The 19,514-nt window shown below is 31.3% G+C and overlaps 1 protein-coding gene across 4 annotated transcripts in view; it reads right to left on the reverse strand.

The window, feature by feature from the left end:
* The window catches only part of obe (activating signal cointegrator 1 complex subunit obelus), a 119,567-nt gene that overhangs the window by 1,924 nt on the left and 98,129 nt on the right, over nucleotides 1–19,514 (reverse strand). For all 4 annotated transcript variants that reach the window (XM_087167016.1, XM_087167017.1, XM_087167019.1 and 1 more), the window contains 7 exons: nucleotides 17,073–17,184; nucleotides 14,515–14,705; nucleotides 11,572–11,740; nucleotides 9,420–9,571; nucleotides 5,939–6,077; nucleotides 4,797–4,908; nucleotides 1,234–1,457 (listed from right to left, as the gene is read on the reverse strand). In XM_087167016.1, coding sequence (XP_087023142.1) covers nucleotides 1,234–1,457; nucleotides 4,797–4,908; nucleotides 5,939–6,077; nucleotides 9,420–9,571; nucleotides 11,572–11,740; nucleotides 14,515–14,705; nucleotides 17,073–17,184 — 1,099 coding nt within the window. The remainder of the gene's footprint in view (nucleotides 1–1,233; nucleotides 1,458–4,796; nucleotides 4,909–5,938; nucleotides 6,078–9,419; nucleotides 9,572–11,571; nucleotides 11,741–14,514; nucleotides 14,706–17,072; nucleotides 17,185–19,514) is intronic.

Raw genomic sequence — 19,514 nt, forward strand, 5'->3', positions numbered from 1 at the left:
TCAATGCTTTTAAAAATAGAAGACGTTAAAAATGTATTATAATTAAAGAAATGATTTTTTTTCAAGAGTTTTTGTGTTTTTTTAGTTTTTAGAAATCTCACTTAACTTTTTGAAATCTCACCCTGTTTTTGAGAAAGGGTGAGAAATTCTCACCCATTTTTTTTCTATGATGAAAACATTGATTTATTATTGTTGAACCAACAACAACCATCAAACTATAAAGGAAGATGTTGCACCACTATTACGATTGTTAGGCATCAAGTGTTATGTTTCCTACACTTGGACCAACAATTATCAAAATATGATGGAAGATGTTGCTATAACAGGGTTTCCACTCCAATCAGAAAAAAAAAAAATCTCTGTGTTTTCCCTGTACATATTACACACAATCACTGTTCTCTTGTATGACCTACATTGAGCTAACTATACCAGTTTTAATTGCAGGAAAAACTGGGGAGAAAAAAGGAACAGCTGAACATACTTAAATAATGCTATAGTAAATGATTAGAGCTGAACTATCATGGTAAAATATCCCACAGATTACGCTTTAAGTGGTCATCCTTTTTCAAAAGACAAAAATAAGAAGCCAAGGCACGTAGGCATATTTTTCAACAAAAAAATGAGCACTTTTTAAGCACTTGAAAAAAAAAATTTACAGTGTTTAGTGGGTCCCCATAATCAGCAAAAATTCGAGTGATTTTTTGGTTTGATTCCAGAGGGCGGAAAATGAAGTCTGAAATGGAGAATCTCTTGCAAAATGCAGCAGAGTTGCACTTGAGAGGGCACAAATCCTTCCCGCTGAATCTAGCTCAGCATGAGCAAATGCAGACCCGCAAGTATTTCATCGAACATGTAAAACGAATGAAGTTTTCATACACTACAAACAGACGGTAGGCCGAAAAATGTGAGAAAACGTCGAAATGGACAATGACTTTTTGCATAATTCGTGGCAAAAATCGACATGGTAAAGAAAAAATATCTCATTTTGGAAAAGGGAAAATCAAGCACTTTTCAAAAAACACACAATGAAAAAAGCACCTTTAAGGGCTTTTAAAAAAAGTTACGCACACTGGAAACAGAATTCACTGCATTTTCCCACACTAAAAAGAAAGAATCGAAATTCCCTGCATTTTCTTGTTACTACTTTGTGTCCCCTTTCTTTGTGTTTCCTTCCCTGTGGAGAAGCAATCCTGTATAAGGATGGCCAGTCTGTAAAGAAGCAGGCTGATTTACCTGATGTGAGGATGGTTGTCCAATGTATCCTACTCTCTTCATAGCAATAAGCTCTTTTGTTTCAATATTTCCAAGAACAAGAAACCATCCTTCTTCTTTTTGCTTTGGAAATTTAGGTGCTTTGGCTTTCCTGTCATTTCGACGCCTGCTCACACGTTTCAGAGAGATATTCAGCACATATTCTTGATCAGCATGCACCTCTATCCCATCTGGCAAAGCTCCTCCTGAAATTATGCTCATTTTTAAAGTCATAACTTGACACAAGTTTAAAGTGAAATCAATAAAACAATTATTGGAGTAATGGAAAAAAAAGAAGACAAACAAACCCCTAAGACTGTTTTATTATGTCATAATAAGAAATTCATTTAGCTTATTGCTTAAAATTAATTATATTTTTTCTAAGCGAAAGACGGCAGGGGAAATTTTTTCCCCTGCTACTTCAAGCTACTCTGAAATTTTCTCAGTTCCTATTTTGTTATATTTTATAACCATCATTAAGCAGTCGACACAATTTTTTCCCTCGTTACAACTAAATCACCTCAGACTTTCCTCTACACTTGTCACTAAAATAAGGTTTTAAAGAGGCACCAGACTCAGACAGTATCAAAAATAAATAATTTTTCTAAAATATTTATAACCGTCGTTGAACAGCCGAACCAATTTTTTGGGTTTACGATTACTAATGTTCAACTACGTAGCCTTGTAATTTTGACCCGAATTCAGAAGACAAGGAAACTCCTAAATTAAGTATTGGGAGATATTTTGGTGGAGGACTTCGTGATGGAACTAACCTGCATTTGCGTTACATGGAGAGGAAGATAACGAGGATCCCTCACGGTTATCCTGATGACAAGGGGACTCTAACGTCAGCACTGTGGTTAGTGCAAACCGGATACCGAATTTGAATCCGGTTCACCTCATTGGAAAGCAAAAACTCTATCCCCTGAGCCATCACGACTCTTTCTTAGTTATTTGAAAAAATTTTATTTAAATAAAAACTGGCCTTCTTTTAATTTTAAGTGGCAAAAAAAAAAACAAGTTATTTTAAGCCTTGTTTAAATTCTGCAACCCTACAATTATTGTTATAGGCAGGTTCCACTATACAATAAAAGACAATGTAAAAAATTAAAGAGATAAAAAAAACTCAGACAGTAAATGAAAAACACAAAAGCAAGGTGAAACTTAAGATGTTTAAGTTCATTAAACAAAATGGCTCATGGCCATATCAAATTTGGAATTCTATGGCTCAAGTAATATCGTTAATTTCATCAAACGATAACAAACAAAAAGGGTGTTAGAATGGAATTATCAGAATGAATAGAAAAAAAAGTTTTCACTGCCGGATCTGTTGGGACACAGAGAGAGACTCCAAATCTAAGATGATTGAAAAACCCACTCTTAAGGACCAAGAACTGGAAAATACTAGTGGGATGAAGTCTAAGCAGTTGAGTCATTGAGGAAGGAAGAAACTGTTCGATCATGGAAGAAAACAAAATTGAATTGTATTAAGTACAGACAAAGTTACATACTATAGTTTTGATTCAATGAACAAAAATTGAAACCGTACAAAACATACCCTATCAATCCAATCAAGAACAGATTTTTTTGATCTCCTGATTTGATTTAATCTTTTGATTGACATTTCATGTCAATTATAAAAATGTCATTTATAATGTGTAACAACTGATTTGGCAGTATAGACCAGAGTTTGTTAATTAAAACTTACTAACACTGCAATACGTTTACAATAAATTTTAAAGCTATGAAAATGAAATTTAAAAAACAAATCAAATGATTTAAATCACCAAAAATCTTGATTTTTATAAGCAGGCCCCACAGTACAAATATAAGAACTAAATACAGGGTTGCCATTCAAATCTGGAAAAAAAAAATTCCCAGAGTTTTCTTAGAATGTTTTATACACAATATATTCAGACAAAACAACTACGGCGCTCTAGTGTGAGCTATATTGGTCAAACAATGCTAGTTTTAATTGCTGGAAAAATTTAAAGAAATACAGAACAGCATAATCTACTAAAAACAAACAGTTTACTATAGTAGAAATATCATCCTTAAATATTCCATAGAAGGAATATTGAGTGGTCACCACTTACTAAAAGACGAAAATAAGACAAAAATTCCCCGTATTTTCCACGTTTGTAAGGAAAAACTCAAAAATCCCTGCATTATCCTTGTTATTTTAAGCGATGTTCAAATTCCCTGTACAGGGTGCGTAGCCAAATCTTTCAACAAAAATAAGTACTTTTTTAAGAATATTATATGTGAACAAAATGGAAAATAATTTTCAAGGACTTTACATGATCATGATAAAATAACTAGTTTCTGACAAAGAACTGTTTTTCTGGATTATATTAGCTACCATAATAAGATTTGAGAAATTTTTCGGCCTGATTTCAGAGGGAGGAAAATGAAGTCTGAAATCTAGAATCTCTTGCAAAATGCAGCAGAGTTGCACATGAGAAGGCAAGAATAATCCACACTGAATACAGCTCAGTATATGCGGACCTACAAGCATCTCATCAAATGGGTAAAATGATTGGTGCTTTCATGTGCTACAGAACGACGGTAAGCCGATGTGCTTTGTGTTTGAATGATTTGTGAAAACCGTGAATAGAACAATATGAAAACCACACTTTTGCTTAATCCGTGACGAAAATCGTCATGGTAAAGAAAAAAATCTCATTCTTGAAAAGGGAAAATTAAGCAATTTTTAAAAGCACTATGAACCCTGCGTGTAGCTAAAAACAGGAAAATATCCAGTAGATTTTACAGAATAGGATAAATTTCATTTGTAGAAAAATGTACTTTTACACACAGAGAGGGATTTTTATGGTCATCAAAGTAAAAAAAACTGCAATATTTTAAAGTTACCATTAAATGATCTTGAAATGTTATGTTTATTCATAATTTTGAACAGAAATTTAATTCATCAACTAAATTTTATAAATGAGGATTACATTTATTTAAATATTCAAGCAAGCAATAATTTGCATTAAAAATTATTTTTCAATCGGGATTTTTTAAAAAAGCTTGCCCAATTTTAGGGAATTTTCTAAAAATTGCCACTCAAATCTGGATTAAAAAAAATTCCCTGTACATATTACACACAATATATTAAGAGGAAACAACAATTACTATGCTCTTGTGTGAGCTACATTGGGTTAACTATATTTGTTTTAATTGCTGGAAAAACAGCTCAACATACTTAAATAATGCTATGGTAAATGAAATAGTTTAGTATAACTGAAATATCATGTTTAAATATCCCACAGATTATGCTTTGAGTGGTCACCATTTTTTAAAAGACAAAAATGAGAAAATTATTCCCTGTAATTTCCCAGTTTGCAAAGAAAAATTCAAAACTCCCTGCATTTTCCAGGTGTTCACTGTTCTCCCGTGGAGTCGTAATCCTGTTAAAGAGCTTTTAAAAAAAGAAAATAGAAAACAAGCACCTTTAAGCACTTTTTAAAAATCCTAAGCACCCTGTTTCTAGGTTTTCCCCGTGGAGTGGCAACTCTGAAATAGTGAAAAACAAGACTTACGATTGTTTTGAAATTTAAGCTGTTTTGCTTCTTTGACATTTGAATCTTCCCACCAGCCGTTCACACATGCTGAAACGCTGATCACAGGTAAATCCATCAGTGTTGAATAAATCTATCAAAACAATGAACTGATCTTGAAGACACTTTATTAAAAGAAAACAAAAACATAGCTGCCAACATGGATAAAAAAAAAATCCAGCACACTTCACACAAAGGGACTTTTAGGGATTTTTAGTCATCAAAATAGAAAAAATGCAATATTTTCCAGATATGATTTCACATTAAATGATCTTGAAATGTTATGTAATATGTTTATTCACAGGGGTCTGTCTCAAGTGTTTTTTAAAAAGGAATCTATTTTGTGAAAATTTAGACATAATTTGTGAAAATTAAAATTCATGTTAACAAATCAACACAAAAAGATGGTAAAATAAGAAAATATTTTCAAAAATTGTAATTACAAATAAAAACCATTTATGACTGATAAATTTCTATACATAATTTTTCCATATGTTCAAAATCAATTTTGCTATTGTAAAATTTCGGGGTTAATATTGTATCCAAATTTAAAATTTTATAAAATCATCAGCCATGCAAGCTGTGTGGGAAACGAATTATTCTACTAAGTCATAATAGCAAACCACGGGTGGGTTCCATTGCAAATCGAAATGCATAATTAACACTCAAGTTTATCGTTTTTACGTCGAAATATATTTTTTTTAAAAAGCAGGGGGGGGGGGGGAATTGTAGAGCTTGCTTTTTTAAAGTATTTTTCTGAACTACCGTTTTTCTTTAAGTTGAATTTGTGATGGTAACGCTAAACGGTAGTAAATTTGCCCTAGACAGATCCCTGATTCATAATTTTAAATAGTAATAGGCATTTTATTCATCAAAGACAGTTATCTGAACTTTATAAATGAGTCTCGCTTCATCATGTATTAGTGACACTTATTTAAATATTCAAGCAAGAAATAATCTATACAAAAATTCTATTTCATTAGGGATTTTTTAAGGAAACTTAAACAATTTTAGGAAATTTTCTGAAATGTACAAAAAACTAGGAGAATTTTTATTAAACCAGGAGAAACTGGAAAGTTTGGCAGCTATGGAAAAACATTTAAAATGAAAGAAGACGAACAAACCTCATTGATTTGGCTTTCCTCAAATTCATCTCGCAAAACAGTTGCCAACACTTCATATTTATTAGTTACTTTGTGAATCAACAAAGGCAAACAATCAATCAACATTTTTTCTGTCTCACTCTTCTTTTCAGAGCTGAATCTAAAAACAACACATTTTATATTATGACACTTACTTTGCTTTTATACCGAGCAGAGATCCGATTTTTGAGCCGGTTTAAATTAAAATTCACAACTAAAATGGTTATCTTAGTTTTGTGCAAGTAAATTTTTATTTGTTTATTATTAAAAAAAAACTGATTTAAAGCGTTTGATTCGTTAAAATTAAATTATTGAGAAGAAAATATTTTTTAAAACATCATTTATAAACATGCTCTTTGGGTTGTGATTTTTTATAGTCTGACTTCAGTGATAATGGAGGTTTAACCCATTTTTGGCCAAAGGCGTGCAAACGCACCATTTCAATAAATATTTTTTTATTAACAATGTGACAAATATTTTTCTCTTATTTTATTTTTCTGCTATTCTTAAAGGTTCGGAAGACATCTATAAAATATTAGTAATTCAATTAGAGTAAACACTTTCTGTTGATAAATTTTTAAACTACTTTAGCTTATTAACTTAAAACGGTTATTGACAAATGAAATTTTTTGAAAATGTATAATTATTCCTTTTGAGATTTATCATATGTTTTTATGATATATTAAAGTTACAAGTCAGTAAATAAAACAACAAAAAGAACAAAACAAATTTCATAAAAAAAAAACAAGCGTTCTACTAAATGGTTTGTTTATTGATTTAATGAATGGTGCTTATACGTAACATTTTATTGCTTAAATATAATTTTTCACACAAGAAGACATTTTTTGTGTTTTAATGAATGTAATGCAAGCATATTTCAATTAAAATAACACCACATTTAATAAAATTTATAAGCTTGGCCTAATATGGGTTAACACTAGAAAGACTGAAACTTAGTATATTGCCCAAAAGCAGTCAAAATGACTGGATTGCAAAAGAATAATCAATGTGTAAAGAAATTTGTTTAAAGTTAATTTTTAATACTTTTTCATCTTACTCACAGTTATATAACAAGTTATTAGCAAATATTAACAATAAAAAAATTATATGTTGCACAAAAAGTCATAAAATTCTAAGAAATTGTGTCATTATACACAACATTGTTTTTCTAATTGAAATTAGAAAGCAGTCAAAATGATTTCCTTGGGAAATCTTGTGTCAAACAAAGAAATAATTTAAAAGGGATGCTTGTAAATTATTATAATTTAAAACAGACTTAAAAAAAAGAAGACTAAAAGGGGAATGAAATTTTAGTTTTTCATTAGCTGTATGTGAAATAGTGTGCAAGTAATAAATGTATTTTTGTTTCTTTAAATACAAATGCTTCTAAAATGTATTAAATATAAAGAATAAATTTTTCTCCAAGTTTCTACAGAAAAATGTTTATTTGAATAATTTTTTTCATTATCGTATTTTGATCCCAACTAGAGTACTCTTTATGCTGGCCAGGTGGTGAGCGTCCACGTTGGTTGTGGGTTCGAATTCCGCTCATGGCATGGATGTTTCACTCTGTTCTCTATTGTGTGAATGTGGCCCAACCTATAATAGGGTATCTGTGGCAGTGTGGTGTGGGTAATGTTGCTCGCCTCTGTGACTAAGGTTCACTGGTTAACATTAAATGAGCAACATTTCCAAGGTGAAGAACAAAAGTTCAGTGCCTGCCATACATAAAAAAGTGCACTCTTTGATGGATGTCGGGCTGAAAAATTGCCTCACTGTTTTTAAAAATTTAGAATGTTCAGTTTGGAAAAAAAAAGTTTTTTAATTATTCAGTGATTAGTTAGTAAAAAATAATTTCAAATATTTCAGCTACAGTATTTTTAAATTATACTTAGAGTTATTAATACGTTTTATAAGATGATATGGATAATAAATGTAAAAATAAAATAAATTAATAATAATAATAATAAAGGATTTTTGGTAACTTTGATTTGTAGTAGAGATTATGACATTCAGATATAAAAACCAAAGTAATGAACTCTATTTTGGGAATATATTCCACATTTAGGTTGCGATAGGGAAAATTGAAAATGAGCAATGTGTTTTCCACAAAAAAATGTCCAGAAAAAAGGTTTAAAGGTTAGTAAAAAATCTTGATATGCTCATCTCATAGGGATACAGAAAATTCTCAGAGCTAATATAGGATTAGAATGCAGTTTTCTCTTATATTTTTTTTCATTTGAAATTTCCTCTAAATTATGGTGTTTTTCATTATAGTCTTCAAAATATTTTTAGAAAGTAAAATTCATGTATGATAATTTTTTCTTTGACAAACAAAACAAAAAGTCATAAGATTTTTCAAAATTTTTGAATCAACTACCTGTTAAAAATAACAGAAACTAAAATGTACCGAAATAATAATTTATAAAATTAAATTTAAAGTGCCACTCACAAGGAATTCAAACTAAATAAATTGACACGTAAAGTCATTTGTGCTACATTTAGTTTTATCGAAAATATTGTTTTTCATTAAAAAAAAATAGAAAGTTGACATGACATAAGAATTCAAAAAATATTTTAATGATGACTATTCCATTTTTTCTCATACTCAATGCCTTATTTATTCAAATACTACATTTTTTATAGGTATTCAAATTTCTTTCTTAAGAGAAAAAATTCGTAGAGTAAATGTTTTTTTTTTTTTTTTTAAATAAAAAAGTTAGTAGCTAGTAGAAAATTTTTTCATTCTATAGCATTTACAAGAGATTATCGCTATAGGATTTAAAGTAAAAGAACACTGCTTTCATTTATGGACTATCACATTTAGGCACACCGTATATTTCGGAATTTAAGTCGAGAAATTTTAGAAAACTTTCCAAAGTGGAGGGAGGGGAAAGGGTCGGCTTACGACTGGCACCAAGGAGGACATCTCAACCAAAATGCAAAGCTAAGAGTCAGTAAATATTGCAAAATGTACAAACAAAACATAAATATACTTAAGATAATACTTGAAAATGGAATGCCAAAGTATGAAAATTAAAAAAGGACATAAAAAGGAATAATTTGAAAGAAATACTATTATTTTTTTTTTAATCTTCTAATTAGAAATTCGGAAGGCTTCTTTTACAATGACACTGTACTACAAAAATGTTGGTACATTTTTACATATTTAAACATAGTATGCTTTACTTTTTTTCTGCCAGCTTATATACAAATTTTGAATTTTGGGGGAATTTACAAATGAAAATAGTACTCTTTGGCTTATACATGGATGGGGTTATATTCGGAAAAATACTGTATCCAATTATTTTTATCATCCTATAGCACTAAAATATTGCCTGAATAACACAAGTTATGGTAATCATCATACTCGAACGTTTTCGGAGTTTCAGGAAACTCCATTTAAGTGCCAGAGAAACAACAGGTATACATAAAGTGTCAAAATAAAAGTTCCAAGGAATACCTGAAGCAAGACAAGTGCTGCTTTTCAACAAAAGGGAGTGTGAGGAGAGTGTTGTCGCTATGCCAACGACCCTGCATGACCATTTGCAAGAGTAACATCGAGAGAAGAGTCGGTCCCAACCATCCTTTATCAGAGGATACATCTATCATTGCCTGAAACACGAATAACATTTTATTATTGATACTTTCAGTTATTCTTCAACATATTACACATGCTATTAGGCTTAAAAGAAGGTAATTAAAAAAACTAGATTAATATCTTAGGATCACTAATCTAGTGGTTACTGTACTGGACTAAGGGGCCAGTGGCAGAGCCTGACTAGAGCAGGGGCAATTGCCCGGGACCCCCACATCAAAAGGGGACCAGAATCGAATAAAAAGTTTATTTTATGTTTCTTTTTTTAATGAACCTTTCTTAAAACAAAATATCAGTACACTGTAATATCGCCCAGTTTTATGCTAGCTAATTCATTAGTCTACCATATAAATACAATCTATATTTCGTAAATCCATGGCTTTCTAAGGCAGAATTCAACAAATTCTAGTAGTTAGGATGAAGAAATTGGGTCAATCAAAAGCCCGAATTGTTACACATTGCAACATATTTACAAAATACAGGCTTCTGATTGGCTTAATTGAACCATTGTAATTGCATAAATTTAGCTGAATTCTATCCTAACGTCAGCAAGGATATGAATTTTTCGCAGCTAGGTAGCAAAGTTAACAATCAGAAATCGGCATTCAACAATATGGACACAGAATTATCAGAAAATCAATAAAATGGACAGAACATTATTTCATCCGACCATTGGAGGGATAGAGACTTTATAGCTATTTCAGGTTCTAGTCAATTTTCGTGTTAACTATAATAAGGTAAGAAAATTTAAATACCTCCATAAAGTTTGGTTCTTCATTACTGAAGTAATGAAGCACCCAAAGAAGTTCTCGCACCCCGAACCCAATTAGGTTAAGTCGGGCCCTGGCCTGTGGTTGTAGGTTGGAATCCCACTGTAGGCATGGATCTATCTGTGTTCTATGTCCTTTCTTCTATGTGAATGTATCCCCCCCCTATAAAAGGGTTTGTGATTGCACGATGTGGGAGACGCTACTGCACTGCTGTGGCTTAGCCACAGGTTCTCACTGGGTAATGATAAGATAGTAGCAGTTCTGAAATTTCTGGGGACAATGCGTAATAGATCTAAATGCTTGCCATTGAAAAAAAAATATCTTAGGAAAAATATTGGATTCTTTTAGGTATTATATCAACCTCAAATTAATTTCTATTCTCAGACTTTTCCCTGTTCTGTGACCCCTCAGATGATGATGCAAAAAAAAGAAAAAAAAAGAATTAAAACTGAATAACTTTGAATCTTATGATCAGATTTCAATCAACTTACAAGGGGAAGGCACAACTAACGGTTTAAAAATATTTGAAAATAATTGTATTTGTTTTTAAAATTGTGGGTTGCCCTTAGTTTCATATAAGTTAAATACAAAGTTGATCTGTTTAACTGTTATTTTCTGCACCTAAGAATATATATACATTATTTAAAAAGTGACTTTAAAACAGTAAGATATGTAAACGAAATGTTTCATTTACAATACAATATTTTCAATACCAAATACAATTTTTGTTAATACAGTCAAAGTGAATCTCCAAAGGAACGAAATTTCGGTTCACTATATCCGCACTGAAAACAATTTTAACTCATTTTTCCGAACTGCTCCCTTTTATTACACATTATTAAAATAAATGACATAAAAGAAATACAAAAATGATTAAACAATATGTAGTAACAAAAAATGTGTTCACTTTTATTTTTTATGACTCTTCGTTTTGCGTACAAAAAATTGAAGGATGTCCTTTATTGAGGGATGGGAAACTGAAGAAGCAAACAAGAAAAAAAAAATGCTTATGGCTACATTCCATTCCATAGATGGTTTTGAAAATTGGTATATGTATTTTATGTAAAAATTTCAAAATTACCAAAAAATGAAGGAAAAAACTCAGTTGAAGGCAGAAAAAAGTTAATAATATCCAATTTCCTCTCTTCTTTTGGTTCTCTGTATCCACAAAAAATAATATTATATGTGTATAGCAAGGCAGGGGAGTTCACTATAGGACTGTTGTTTTACAAAAAGAGATTCAATACCTGAATAATACGTATAGCCTGATCCAGAACAGATTTCAGATCAGTGTTATAATCCGCACAGGGAAGGTGAAGACGAGAGAAGTGTGATTGAAGTAATAAATTTGCTTTCGTATGAGGGCTGTCAAAAGTAAGAGGCTGAACTTCAAGGGGGCACATTTTTGCAAGATCCCTGCAAAATAGATAATATACATTATTTTATGAGAAAATTCACTGACAAGAAATTTATTTTTATCAGCATTTATAAGAAATATTAGCTTTAAAACTTTGCGCCTCTAATCACTAAACATTTATTTTACAGTAACTAATTCAAAAATTGACAAAAAAATAATTGAAGATAGTTGGATTAATACTTGCTTAAGATACAAATAACATAACTGCTAACATTGATGATACAAACATAGGTAAATTTTGCATATATTGTGAAACTTCTGAACTGTGTCTAAGTGACCATTTGTGTAAAGAGCTGTTTCAAGTTATCAATAAATTAATTATTCAAAAGATAAAAAAAAAGTAGAAAACTGATTTAAACAACTAAACTAAAACAATGATTAAACTAAAACAATGATTCAAAAAAAATCTCAATCATGCAGTGTAGCTTATTTTCATGATCCTCAATAACTTTGGTTCTACATTTTAATGGACTTTCACTAGCAATTTACTTGTCACTGGATTTACCAAAATTCTTCTTTAGACAACTCTATAAGAATTCTAAAGAAAAATTATTCGACAAATACAGTGAAACCTCCGTTAAGCGGACATTCATGGGACCAAAAACTTTGTCCGTTTATGAGAGTTGTCCGTTTACGGGAAGGGTACCCTAATAACCAAATTTAACACCGTAAATTGTTTTTAGAATATTCTCAAAGATGTAGAAATAATTAAATAATATCTACAAGGATACTGTAAATATCTACAAGAATATTTATTTAATCAATAAGAATGATAAAAAAGAATATATAAAGAAGTTTGATATAAATACATAATACAACCAAATAGGAGCGTACTGTCCTCAGTCCGTTTCAATTATTAGGTTCACATCCCCTTACACCTACTTATCATTTGATAGGGAACATGGTTAATACCTTCTTGCAAAATAAACCTCCCATGATTCACAGAAAAAAAAGTAATGCATACCTGTAAGTCGTGAGGACCCATGGAGATGATTATTCACAATTGATCAGCTATCAAGTGTCTGAATAAATGTTTCATCTATATAAACACCTCAAAGATTATACTTCTGTTCTCTTTTTTTTACCCCAGTTGTGTTAAATACAGTCTTCAAATTGATAAGAAAATTAAAGAAATTTTCAATGGGGAAGAAGCATTGAGAGAAGTCATTTCAACTTGAGGGGTCTCATAACCTGTGTGGTCCAGATGAAAAGATCAAAAGATGCCGATGTCAGAATTATTTCAGGAGTGCAGTACCATTTTCTATCCTTTCTTTACAAAGATAAGGGAAGGTGACAGGAGAAAGATTGATTTTTCGGTGGTGAAATAGCTTAACAATATTTTTAGTTATGGATAAGGCAAAAAGTTTAATTTACATGCTTTAAAAATGGTGAAATTTTTCTTTTTTTTAGCTTGCAATTTATTTAGAAAAAGTAGTGTCCGGTTTGTAGAGATTAAAAACAAGGTTTCAGGATCAAAATGACTGTCCGCGTCCGGTTACAGGAGTGTCCGCTTTGGGGAGAATGTACGTAATGGTTTATTCATAGAAGATTCCCGGGGAATTAAAAATATGTCTGTATTGAGAGGCGTCCGTTTTGCAGGAGTGTCCATAACAGGAGGTTTCACTGTATATTGATGAGGTAGAATAGTTTAAAATGAAATGATGAAGTGCCTCCTATTGTAAGTGATAGAATGGGATTCGTGATAGGTAGGTACTTCGCAATAGAGTAGTACAATGGGTTATTGTTGACGGTCTGAGAAACATCCCAGGGGATGCTCCAAAGACATGCCATTGCAATTTTGATCCCTTACAAAAGAGATGGCATCCCTGCCTCGGTGGCCTCGACAACCTCCGCATGAAAGAGCACTTAAGGGTCGAACAGTTCGACGAGGGACGATACCTGGCATCCCCGGTCCCTATGCAGGCCGATCAAAGTGGTCACCTACCCGCTGGCCAATCAAAGTTACTGCAGCCAGCGATGCTTGACTTTGGTGTTCTATTAGAAACCGTTTCTTTACGATCAGTCCAGTGCAGGGCTGAGATTCATGAAGGCACCCACAAAAGGTTATTGTGAGAGTTGCAAACCAGCCAACATTGGATAAATAAAATAACAGAGATTTTACAAGAGACATTTCTTAGGCTACATGTAAAGTTCGGATACATCATGCATTATCACGTAAGTTAAAAAAAGAAATTCAAAAATGAAAATAATATACGCACTTACATTTAGCGGAGTAAAAAATATGCACAAACCGACTACTACTACTAATGTTCAACTCCGTAGCCTTGTAATTTTGAATCCAATCTAGAAGACAAGGAAACTCCTAGATCAAGTATTGTGAGAATTTCTCATGGAGGACTTTTTGATGGAACTAGCTCGCATTTGCGTTACATGGAGAGGAAAACCACAAGGTGACTTTAACCCATGATTCGTCTACCACTGAGGATATTTTATATCAGAGCTGTTTTTGGTGCAAGCTGGATTTGGAATTCGTGATGACCAGCCATCGCTGGGATTCAAACTTGATACATCTCATTGGAAGGAGAATGCTCTATCCCCTGAGCCATAACGGTCCCATGGCATGTGATTAGGTCCATTAGAGGAAGCTTACTGAGACAGCCTTGGGCTGCAGCGCACTTCAAAATGAACTTTAAAGTATGATTTGCTGGGATTTTGTGTTGAAAAAAAAAGATACTTTGTTTGAACACTAAAGATTTCAAAGTAGGAATGGAGGCACACAAAGTCAAACAATAGTATGATTAGAAACACTTACATATTCAGTGCATCTTCATTGTGGCGCACAGGAAGTTCATTATATTCATGAGTATCACACATGATTTGAAGCATTTCTTCAATGGTAGCCTCTTTATGTATTTGTTGCGTAAACACCATTATTGTCTTATGGTTCAAATAGTAATAAGATGCTATTTTTCCCAACACTGTGGGGGAGACTGTTCTTTCATCCTAAAAAAGTAATTTATTACAGGCTATCATTACAGGATGTCTCATTTAAATTTTTTTTTAAATAGCGAAATGTAATACCAAAAGTGGCTTTTTCATATGGATATTACAAAATTTTTTTTTTTCAAATCAAGTAACACCTTCTGTGAGAAGTACAGTCTTGAAATTTCAAATACGAACACCAAAATTTGCAGTTTTATTAATTAGGTTAAACAATCATATATTTTAGTAAGGAAATCGTACTTGCAATAAAAATATACTTTTAAGTCACAAAAACAAAGTTATATACTTGCTCATGGAACAAAGTTGCCTCCTCTGAGACTAGAAATTCAACACCCTAAACAAGAGAGTCAACTGCAACTAGTGCTTCTCCACCAACCCTACCTAATGGGGACTAAATTAACAAATAAGAGTCATCATCTAGCAAAATTGGTACAAATTAGGATTTTAATTGAAATCTTGCTGAGATAGCAAAGTCAATCTTATGTTGGCCTTTCGAGCATCAAAACCACATACTCGAAAAGCTGCTGTTCTCAACTTCACTGTTCGTTTAACTATGAAACTGTGGCACTATAATGTCAGAATTATTAGCTCTTTGTTCTATACATTTATTAAGACTGGTAATAAAGTAATCAGCGCATCAATGCTTTCCTGAAATTATAGTACACTTATTATAGGACAGCAAGTATCATCAGAAAAAGTTGGCTGTCATTTGAATAAAATGACACAGAAAGGGAAATCTCAGGAGTAATTTCAGCCCTTTTATTACATGCAAATCAATTGATCCTCTCATATCAATAAGAAATTTATGCTTGACAACAGAAATCTTTTTATCCTCGAGACAAATACACCCAGAAAAGAATTTTGACGCCTGATCTGTAAAAGATATTAATTTATCATCCCTTTGTGTTTTGAACAGTTGTTTTCCAGTTTAAAGCTTTTTTTTTGTGCTTATGTAACCACTATGGCAGCATGTATTTAGGTGAACAACTATGTTATTGTTGGGATAAATGCAAAAAACATTAAGCTTGATAGAAATTTGTCAGGCTACTGTAAAAAAAGCTAGCTCATTGTTACTTTTGGGATTTTAAACCAATTTAACCGCTCCCCTGATTATTCCCAGTTAACTCGGGTATGTACAGATTGCAAATATTTATTATCACGAGGAAACTCGGGCATAGCTGAATTTGCCAGTTTTTATTTTTATTTTATCACATTTTTACTCGGCTGGAAGCAAACAAATCATAATCTGCTGTGTTTGGAAATTTGCCAACTTTTGCTGTTGGATTGTGGGACTGTACACTTTGCGCAATTGCATATACGATGGTTACTGATTTTGCATAGAAAAAAAAAAGAACAAACAAAAATGGCGTATCACTTCACTAGTGTTTGGGAAATTACTTTGTGTTGCTCCTTGTTTTAAAAAACTATCATACAAAGACTAATATTTAACTTTTTTCATTTGTATAACACGGGATAGTAAATTGATGGTAAATTAAATAATTTTTACGTATAAAAAAATTAAAAATTCAACTTAAATCTTGTGTATAATGTTTTGTAGTTCCTTGTATTTATTAATAAAATAAAAAAATATGTTGATTATTTGCATTTCTTTTCCTAAGAAAAAAAAAACAAGTAAAAACATTTTTCCTTGCTGAAAGCTTAATTTATTTAAAATCTTTGAGGCTTATTAATTTAAAATCAGACAACAGTTTACACAACAAAGAACAAATTTCTAAGTTTGTTCTAAAAAAAAAAGACAAAAAAGACATTTTTTTGATTCAATAGAAAGCTGTGATGATGCAGAATACACATTCAATTCAATCAAATGTTGCAAAATAAAATAATCATAGCTGTCAACATAAATAGGGAAAAATTCTGCAAATTATACGGAATAATATAAATTTCATGATAACTGTTGCATAATATACTAAATATTTTTACATATAGGGAATTTTAAGGATTTTTGTTGTCATCAAAATACAAAACTTTATTAAACTATAAACGGTTTGCGATATTTTCCACTTATGAACAACATTAAATGAAATTAAAAAATTTTCTATTATGTTAAATCATAATTTTGAATAGTAAAAGATAAATAATTTATTATTCATGGTTAAAAGATCATGTTTAGATATCATGTTTAAATATCCCATAAATAACACTTTTTTCACCATTATTACTAAGTCACCTTTTAATAGACAAAAATAAACAAATTTTCCCAGTTTGTAAGAAAAGAAAAATCAAAATTCTACACATTTCCCCCGTTATTTTAGACAATTTTTAAACTCTCTGTAATTTCCAGGTTTTCCATGTGGAGTGGCTACCCTGCAATTGAAACATTTTGTTAATTTTGATGAAGATACGTACATCATCTATAACAACACACTTTGCGTCTGACAGCACCTTCAGGCAGTGGTTTATTAAACTTGACAAAAAACTATTGATCTTTTCACCTTCAACATCTTCTAGCCTGTAAAACCTGTAATTAAAACAAATTTTTAGTAAACAGTTATTACAGAAAAAACGTTTAATGAAGAGAAACTAAAAATTATGAAGAAGCATATAATGTAGGCAGTTAAAAGAAGAATCAGAAATATAAAAAGGTGTTACAATATGCTAGAAGGAAGAAAAACTAAGAAAACCTAACAGCGTGCTTAGCCAAATCTGTCAACAAGGATAAGCACATGTTAAGTACTTTAAAGCACTAAAAAATGTTTTTTTAAATACCATATACATTAACTAAATGCAAAATAATTTTCAGAGACTTTACATGATCATGATAAAATAGCTAGTTTTTGAATATGAACTCTCGTCTTGATTATATTATCCACCATAAAAAGATCGAGTGATTTTTCGGTTTGATTTCAGAGGGCGAAAAATGAAGCCTGAAATTGAGAATATCTTGCAAAATGCAGCGGAGTTTCACACGAGAGTGCAGTAATCTCACCGAACCAAGCACAGTAAACATACATGCGGATTTGCAAGTATTTCCTCAAACTTGTAAAATAATTGGCGATTTTATACGCTACTGGTCGACAGTACCCCAAAATACATTGTGTTTAAATTAATTGTGAAAACGTTGAATAGAACAATGTGAAAACTACTTTTTTGCAATACATGGCAAAAATCGACATGGTAAAAAAAGAAGAAATCTCATTTTCAAAAAGGGAAAATTAAGCACTTTTTAAAAACAGCCCCCCCCCCCCAAAAAAAAACACCTTTAAGGTTATTTTGGCAAAATGATTTGATTTTGCATTCCTCGAGTTGGCATTATTCTAAAATATTTTGTGCCTCTCTTTTCGAGTTTGTAATTTTAGAGTATAACTGTATTATGATTTGAAAATCTGACACTCTCAATATAAGAAGGAAATCAACATGCTAAACAGGAATATAATAATTAAAAGGAAGCAATACTTACATTTCACTTAATTATAAGACACCTATAAGCATGCCATAGCAATTTAGGAAATAAAGCTGAACTTAGTGCACTAACGTAATACGTCAAAAAAAATTTTTTTTCCTTCCAAATTACAATTAAACAAGAATTGTAAATTAAACTAAAATTAATATTTTAGAGGAATGAAAGTAAATAAAATAAAGTTGACAATATTAAGCAATATTTAACAATTTTGTTGCGAGGTATATGACTCTTCTGTAAGTTTCTTTAAAATGTTATTACTTATGGAACTCTCAATAATTGGAATAATTTATTACTGAAGATTTAGCATTCTTTTCAAAATTGTAATTTAGCTTAATATTCTATTAATCGGCACAAATTTAAGTGTTTCACTAATTTCATCAGCAATTAAAAATTTTTTCCTCTCAGAACGAAACCGTGTGACAGGAGGGCTTATCAAGAGAAACATTTTCTACCTCTAATTTCTTCCAGAAGAACAGAAGCAAATTGGTCGATAGTGGTTTGAGCTGTGATGGCTCAGGGGATATAGTGTTTGCCTTCGAATCCCGGCAATGGCTGGCTGATGCGAATTCTACTACCGGCTACCACTGACCACAGCGCTGACATAAAAATATCCTCAGTGGAAGACGGATTATGGGTTACAGTCCCCTTGCCATTAGGATAATTGTGGGCTGTTTTCCTCTCCATGTAAAGCAAATGTGGGTTAGTTCCATCAAAACGTCCTCCACGAAGGAAAATTTCTTCCAATACTTGATCCAGGAGTTCCTTTGTCTTCTGGATTGGGTTCAAAATTACAAGGCTACAGTGTTGAACATTTGTAGTCAAAAACTCAAGAATTGGGTTCAACAATGCTTATAAAATATAGTGGTTTACAGTGCAACACTTGTTTGTACAGAAATAAATCTTATAAGAAAATATAAATGAATAAGAATGCAACTTTACCATCAAGTAATGATTATAATATAGAATCATGTATTATTAATACATAATTTTTTACTCTCTCTAACGTTTTCAAAAGAAAAAAACCTAGTTTTTATATAATTTTAATTTCAGTAGTTTTCTTTGGGCTAGTTTTACTCAGAATGAACTTTTACTCAGACAACAGAAGGGTTAGGAAAGATTGATACAAAACAATTTGATTAATAGAGCGAAGGTTTTAAACACTTAATTATTAGATCTTTAATAAAATCACCATATCTTTTATTTAAAGGCAAAAGTACATGAAAAGTCGAGACTATTTTTGTAGTTTCTTTTCTGAAATATATAAAACATTATTAGATGAAATTTTATTAAAAGCAGTTTTGACGAAGCTAACTTTAATTAGTTGCAAAGTAGTTTTTTTGTTGACAATTTTAAAGTTTAATAGGAAAAACCCACGATTTTTAACGATT

This window comes from Parasteatoda tepidariorum, chromosome 7 (assembly GCF_982258835.1).
Source record: "Parasteatoda tepidariorum strain Cologne lab strain chromosome 7, Ptep-v5.0, whole genome shotgun sequence".
In the NCBI taxonomy this organism is placed as follows: Eukaryota; Metazoa; Arthropoda; class Arachnida; order Araneae; family Theridiidae; genus Parasteatoda; species Parasteatoda tepidariorum.